General features: G+C 35.2%; 1 protein-coding gene across 1 annotated transcript in view; it reads right to left on the bottom strand.

Annotated features, from left to right (window-relative positions):
* Positions 1–3,567: 3,567 nt before the first annotated feature.
* LOC118733941 (ATP-binding cassette sub-family D member 3) overlaps positions 3,568–7,757 on the bottom strand; it is a 55,929-nt gene continuing 51,739 nt past the window's right edge. Inside the window, exons 3-11 of the mRNA XM_036463583.1 lie at positions 7,543–7,733; positions 7,383–7,480; positions 6,914–7,094; positions 6,556–6,838; positions 6,369–6,466; positions 6,075–6,165; positions 5,778–5,997; positions 5,546–5,720; positions 3,568–4,143 (exon numbers count right to left, since the gene is read on the bottom strand). Coding sequence (XP_036319476.1) covers positions 3,730–4,143; positions 5,546–5,720; positions 5,778–5,997; positions 6,075–6,165; positions 6,369–6,466; positions 6,556–6,838; positions 6,914–7,094; positions 7,383–7,480; positions 7,543–7,733 — 1,751 coding nt within the window. The 3' untranslated portion in view covers positions 3,568–3,729. The remainder of the gene's footprint in view (positions 4,144–5,545; positions 5,721–5,777; positions 5,998–6,074; positions 6,166–6,368; positions 6,467–6,555; positions 6,839–6,913; positions 7,095–7,382; positions 7,481–7,542; positions 7,734–7,757) is intronic.

Here is a 7,757-nt window from a genome sequence, read left to right as displayed (position 1 = left end):
CCGAAATTAATTTTTTTAGGGTAAATTGACGCTTTTTCAGCAAAAGCTTTCGGCAACGCTGGATGTCACTTCGTCGTCACTATTGGAAGTTATCAAAGCGATATTAACTCATTTCACAAAATCAAAAAATAAAAAATAAAAATTCTGTCGGTTTTCTATCTTCTTAACAGGTGTTCGGACGATTTTTACCCCTTGAAGTTTTGAACATTAAGAAAGAAGCAAATCTTGGAAGTTCATTCATGTAAAATTATATTTTTTATTTTATTTTTCAATTAACGTGCTAGCAATCATGAGACAAAAAAGAAGGTAGTTTCACTTGAAATAAACTGTGCTTATGACGGTTATACTTTTCATAAATTGCTCAAGTATTGTTATGGAAATTTTAATATTTTTTAAAGGAATGTTGTGTGCATTGAAAAATAATAACACACAAGGTAAATTTACATATTTAATCGTATTAGTAGAGCTGTTAATAAGTGTGTATTGATTTAAAATACCTTAAATTACCTTACCGCTAAAACATTTGGCATTATCTGCAGTGTTACATGAAATATTATTATATCTGGAAATTTAGATATTTGGATGTTGCTTTAATTTGGATCCTCTTTAGTGGAAATATGAACAAAGGAATGCTTACCGTCAATGAAAGTCACCATAGAAGCATAAACTTATTGTGATAACACATGTGTAGTCATGAAGCGGGTGGAAAAATTTCCTAATTCTTAGAGCTCCTTGTTATAGTTTATAGATACATAGATATGTAAACTACTCGCACTACTGCGGTGGTGCTGCGTTTCGCTTAGATTGGGCACATGCGTCCCGAGGCAGAAAAGTGGTTGGAACAAACAAACAACACCTTTGTGAAGTTACCATGCACGTGACCATCCCGAAATATGCAGCTAATCGTACTAAATAATGATGAAAGTAATTGCATAAACAAATAGATTCTCTATGTGCATTACACAATATAATACGAGTATTTTAATTACCTTCCGTTTTATATTTAATTCTAAAAATAAATCACTAAAACCTCGCTATAAAACAAAAAAGTGCTAATAAGGGGTTTAAGAATAAGACTGAGATTAAGCCCAATACAGGAAGGAAAGTAAAGGACAGTACGTACATAGACGAAGAAAAGGTTAAAGGTAAATGTAAAAATAAAAACAAAAACAAATATTCGGAAAGATAAAGGATAAAACGACGATCAAGGTTAATTTGAACACTATAAGGTAAAGGTGAACTGGAATATGCAAAAATAAAGATAAATATGAAGAAAAATATGAGGATGAAGATTGATATTGCTATTGATATAATAATCAATATTGCCATGGATATAATAATCGATGTTGTTATCGATACAATAATGGATACTTCTGTCAATACAACCGATATTGTTATCGATAAAATAATCGATATTGTTATCGATAACGTTATAAATATTGTTATCGGTGTAATAATCGATATTATTATTTATGGTATATGGTATATTTATCGACAAAGTTATCGACAGCGTTATCGATTTGATATTCGACACATGACATGTGATCACCTTATATGATAGCGCATCACATTATATCACATGATATGATATTGCATCACATGACATAACTTCACATAATATGATATCACATAATACGATATCACATGACATGACATCGCATGATATGACATCATATTATATGACATCATACGGTATGACATGACTTCACATGATATAACATCATATAACATGACATCACATGATTTGACATCAAATGAAATCGCATTACATGGAAAAATATTTGTTTCTGTATTGATTAACGTGGTTACTGAAAGCATGCGCATTGTTTTCTTTCAAAATTAAATTTTAAAATACTAATAACAAGCTATGGCTCTGATATTTCAGGCCCCTTAGAAAGCCCGGACCCGAGGAGGATTCCCCCATTCCTACCCTCTCGACGGGTCTGGGTTGGGATAAGGTTAGAAAAAAGATAAGATATAACCTTGAGCTTATAAAATTATATTAACTACCCTGTGGTTTTATTGACAACTTCTAAATAAGTAACGTAACTTCCACTTCTTCAATATGGTTCAGGTGCACTTATTTTTTCGATAGGAATTGAAATAAATTCTGCTATAAAAAATTTTGTTATCGAAAATTATCAAATTACCGAAATTTATCGAGTCATCGAAGTTATAGATATCGAAATTTATCGAGTTGTCCATATTTATTGAGTTATAACAACGTGTAAAATTATTGAAATTGACCAATGTTAATTGAGTTGTCGAAATTTGTAGACACAGAAAATTAGTTGTCGAAATTTGCGGATAGATATCGAGCTATAAAAAACGTATGGGTTAGCGAAATTTGTCAAGTTAATGAAATTTATCAAGTTATCAATATTTATTGTTGTGTTTAGGGACTTTAGTGTTTTTGAAATTCATTGAATTACCGATATGTATCAAATTATCGAAATTTATCGACAAACTGGAATTTATCTGTTATATTCCAAGTCCTGCCTACGACCTTCAAAGATTTAAAAAATTCAAGTTAAGGTTTAGTTCGAAAGCAGGAGATTTTTCGGCAAGTAATTTTGCACATTATAAGTTAAACGACGGGCTAAGTTAGAAAACCTTTCCAAGGGTGTTAAAAAACTAGAAGTACGGTCGAATTTCGACAGTGGCTGGCACTCTAGTTTATATTTATTGATTGGTATTGATCGCAGAGCACATGGGATATTTCCTGGAAAAAATTAATTAATAAAAGTTATTACAACTAAAATTTTTCATAAAATTTCTTTTATTTATCGTTTTATGGCTTACACAAATTGATTTTTGTATATATATGTATGTACATACATGTATGCATACAAGAAGAGCTATATATGTACAATAATATGTATTTTCTTCTCTGTTGTTGCATAATTTATGGTTTAAAATTTGATAGCGGTTTTCAAAAGCAAATTTAAATACACATGTATTTACTCTGTTAGGGTATGCATAAAAACTAATATACTCTGCGCAGATCCAAAAGGCGGTTATCAAATTCTATATAAGAAATTTAAATATGTATTTAATTCAAAATTCTTTTGTCTAGAGAAAAAGATCGATTGATATCAAATGTGAAAATATGCGAGAGGTTTACGAGTTAACATGACTACCCTTTGAAAATAAGCTTAAGAACTGAATTAAATAATAGTTAACTAAAAAATAAACAAACACAATAAAATATGTTGCAGTACATTATTCCCGCATCTGCAGTTTTGCCTCCAGCACCGATTTACAAATACATACACACAACTTAGGCAATCAAATATTATTTAAGCAAAAACGAAATGTTATTATAAAGCAATTAAAGTAAAATAAAGTAATAGTTTAAGCTATAAAAGATCACCATTTAATATACTAAAAAAAGTTTTCATTTTCGCACCTAGACACCTAACAATAAAATGTATTTAAAACTTTATAACAACATGTTCTTTCGATTTCCGAACCGATTCAAGCACATACAACCACAAAAAGTGCTTAAGTATGCGCTTATAGCCCTCAAATCATACAATACAAACAAAATTTATCGTACAAATGGAATCATTTCGGCAATACTATTTGTTCCCACATGAACAGTTTATTTATGTAGGTGTACATAGGTGACGCTGGCGATGCTACCATTTTTACTGATTGACTTTATTGTTACTATGTATTTTATCTACATAAATTAATGTAGTATTTGTCCTTGCTTATTTTAAATTTTTACGAGCCAAACTGCTCTTTCGCTTGATCAATTGGACCGAATTCGTAGCTACCACGTCCATCGAACTGCAAATAGTAGTCGTGATGCGTCCACAGCGATTTGCGATGTGACACTGTGAATAACGTAATGCCCGCCTCGCGGCAATAACTGTACATTTGACCCTCTACATCGACTGAAACCGCGCTCGTGCATTCATCGAGAATGGCAAATTGTGGACTGTGGTAGAAGAGACGCGCCATAGCAATTCGTTGCTTCTCGCCACCAGATAAGACATCAATCCAATCCTCAATGGCGTTCAAACCATTCTCACGCTGCTCCAAATAGGTGAGCTGTACGATGTCTAAATATTTCATTAGGTCTTCGTCGCTCTTGCCGCTGCGTACCATCTCATCGCGTGTGTGTGGATAGATTATCTACGCAAGAAAAAAATTTAATTGTATTATTTATATAATTAAAAGAAAGTGTTCCTAACATAAGGCGTGTACTCGTACCCAAAGCTATCAAAAGTTTTAGAAAACTTTTACTGGTTTTGCGTTCTCGTATCCAAAAAACTTGCAAAGTAGGGGAAATTGAGAGAGAAAAATGTGATAGAGAGCTGCAAATTTCTGCTGGAAACATTAGCTCTGTTCGCTATGCAAATGCCAGTAAGAATTAGCCAGTAACAAGATTCAGAGAATAAGGTATCTTACTCTCTCAAAGAGAGAAACTTACTAAGTTTTGCGCGAACAGGATTTAGCAAACATTTGCAAGCTTCACTGCCAATTGGCGTCTACGGTTGCATTTCGACCATAATAAATTTTTTAAATTATTTCAGGTGGAAACCAAAACAGGACCTATACGTATATTTGTCCTTATTCTAACTTTCTTCAACATACGCTTCAATTTCTTTGTGGAAGTCACGTCGGATTTCCTACATCAATTTAACGAACTGTTGATTCAAATTAATGTTGAAACAAATGCAACCGTGTGCCACAATCCTGCATGCAAATTCTTGATGGGAAAAATTGTCCCAGACACGGATTTTCGGGACCTCAAAAACGCCGGGATCCCGGATTGGCATCCCTAATATGTATGCATCTTGGTCAAGTAAAAATGAAGTTGCTAGCTAGCGTTGATGCTAAATATTTTTCGATTGAAATATAAAAAACAGGTACATTTTTTTCGGTATAGAGCATTCCTAGAGGGTGAGTGCATCACTTTTTTGGACCACCCTAATGCGGATCCCACGCCCAACTGAAGTGAAACTTTTCTTTCTCTTTCACCCGTGTTACTATATTCCTAGGGAGCCATCTTTTCAAAAACCTAAAAATATTCCAAATAATATTCAGAGTTATATGCGATCCGCGTGCCAAATTTCATCTAAATCCGTCCAGCCGTTTCTGAGTGGTGGAGAAATCTGTTGTTGTACCAGCATACAAATTCCACAAATAGTTTTTGGGGATTGTTGCTGGAGTGATAGTCCTTGGCCAGATGTAATCCGGTTACGTAGAACACCCGACTGTCGTAGGAACGTAGAAGGAGAAGTCCCATATGGTTCAGAGCTTTAGTTGACATACATTTTTAATATTTTTTTTACTTTTTCCACTCAAAAACCGAAATTTAATTATAAAAAGAGTTTTAAGGTTTGTCTAAACAAACTTCTAACACAACTTCCACCAGCAATAACGCAAAAGTGGCTTTAACGCGTCGCAAAGCGAGCGAGTAGCATTTTAGATGCTAGGTTGCTACGTAACAACTTTACACCTAAACTGCAATGCTATAAATCGTGAGCTCCTCTACTGTTCATTAAAATAGCAAATTCATAGCAGCTCTTACCTGATCACGCAACGAGCCCAGTGTCATGTATGGACGCTGAGGGATGTAGAAGAGCTTTCCTCGCGGCGGCTTCGTCAATTTGCCACCCCATGTTGGCCACAGCTCACCGAGTATGCGGAATAAACTAGACTTACCACAGCCATTTGGGCCGCAAACCAGCACATTCATGCCAGATCTAAAAGGAGTTGAGTTGAGTGAAGAAAAATATTTTGGGGTATATTATGCTACTCACTTAACTTCGAAGGTTAGCTCCTTAACCAACAGATCGCCGTTGGGTGTAACAAGTGGCACCTTTTCGAACCTGATGATATTATCAACGAAGGTCATAACACCTTTATTTGGCCCAAAACCATTATCACCATTTACGATGTTATTCACCATTGTGCGTTCGTAACGTCCTTTGTTTAGATCACTCAAAACTTTGATTAGTTCGGTCATGCGCGCCGTAAAACCTTGAGGAGAAATCGGGGTGTAATAAGCAGTTAGAAATGCCGCAAAGCAGTTAATTAGCAGGAGTAAAACAACTCACCAGCTAAGCGAGACATTTCACGTCCAGCTAAAACCAAACGGCCAATAGCCTCAGCTAACTTTACCAGCATGCGGCCGTAAGTGTAGTAAGCCTGGGAAACAAGAAGAATAACGTATATTTAAATAAATTACGATTTTTAAGACTAATAAAGCGGCAATAAAGAGTTTGCAGGATATAATAAAGACTGAAAGTAACTCGTGCAAAATATGCATATTACACGAATATTATATAAATTAAAAGTGCCTGGAGTAGGTTAAGCAATTCTGAAGTTAAAAACTTAAAATCTCAACGCACCTGCAATCGCTGTCCGCTTTTTTCGCCCGACAGTAAGGGATGGTTTTCGGCAAAGAAAGGAATTGAAACAGCGTAAAATCCGACAATTGACGCAAAATCTAACGAAATTTTTTATTAAAATGGCAGTAAAAAAAAATAAACAAAAAAGTTGATCGATTTTTTAACCTACGCTGCTAATTATACTCACATTTTCCCACAATATTATCAACAATGCCCATGCTAACGCGGAATTCCAGGAATTTACGCAGATGTGCACGCAATTTCGAATAGCTGGCCAGCAGCGTTAGCTTCTCGCGTGTATTGCCCTGATAGAAGGCTACCTCTTCGGAGTTCGTTATGAGACGACTATTCACGTAGCGGAATTCACCTTCCAATTTTTGCTCCTCAACTGTAAGACGTCCAGTTGGGCGTCGCAACCGTGTTAGAACGATGCCAGCGAACAGCAAATACAGCATAAGTATTGAAGGTGTCTAGTTTGAAGAAGAAGGAAAGGGGTTGCATAAAAACATGGCCATTCGCTGGTCTAGGCTATCAATCGGTTTTACCTTGCCACCCAGATTGACCGTCAAACGATAGACGTAGATGAAAATATCCAACACGGGCTTACTGATATTCGAGTACAGGTCTGTGGCACTTTCGCAGAACTTATCGATATCAGTGGTAAGAAGTTGATCGGCGTTCGCTATTCTATTATCCAAATTTGACATTTTGTAGTATGTGTAACCGCTGGAAAATTGGGGAAAAATGGTATTTCTAAATTTACACATTTCATAATGCATTTTGTTGTAGTTGAAACGGCATAAAAGTCACCCCGAGTTTTTGGGAATGCTGTTGGAGTTACAGTCCCTACGCAAGATATAAATCTTGGTCATTTCGGTTGCATAGGCCCGACTTTCATGCAATGTAAAACCTTTTTCTCTATGCCTGATTAAATTAACAAAATTTTTACCGCGAGAAATTATAACAGGCATAGCGCAAAAATGCGTTAACAGTTCGATGTACTTGCATAATTACCATAAGTACTGATTGTACAGATGATGTGTCAAATTTGTTCGGAATCTCAATTTCAATTCACCCAAGCTCCACTTTAGGATGTTCGTGACCACAGATATCTATAAAGAAGAAAATATACAATATTATTGTAACAGTAAAGAATAATTTACTCATTACTCACCATTGGCAAAGCGGCGAGATATTTTAGCAATGCCGATCTAAATTTAGCTTTGTTCATATGTATGATTGTGCTTTCCACTACTGTTGCATTCTGGATCATCCAAATATCACTTACGGAACGTCCAATTAGCGAGGCGGCCACCAAAAATAATAGACCAGTTTCCACACTCCAAAAGCGAGGTACCAGTATTGCTAAAAATAAAAGAGAATAGAAAT

The sequence above is a fragment of the Rhagoletis pomonella genome, unplaced genomic scaffold (genome assembly GCF_013731165.1).
Source record: "Rhagoletis pomonella isolate Grant_MI unplaced genomic scaffold, Rhpom_1.0 Rhpom_scaffold_00002, whole genome shotgun sequence".
Lineage (NCBI taxonomy): Eukaryota > Metazoa > Arthropoda > Insecta > Diptera > Tephritidae > Rhagoletis > Rhagoletis pomonella.
This window is presented reverse-complemented; position numbering and strand designations above follow the sequence as displayed.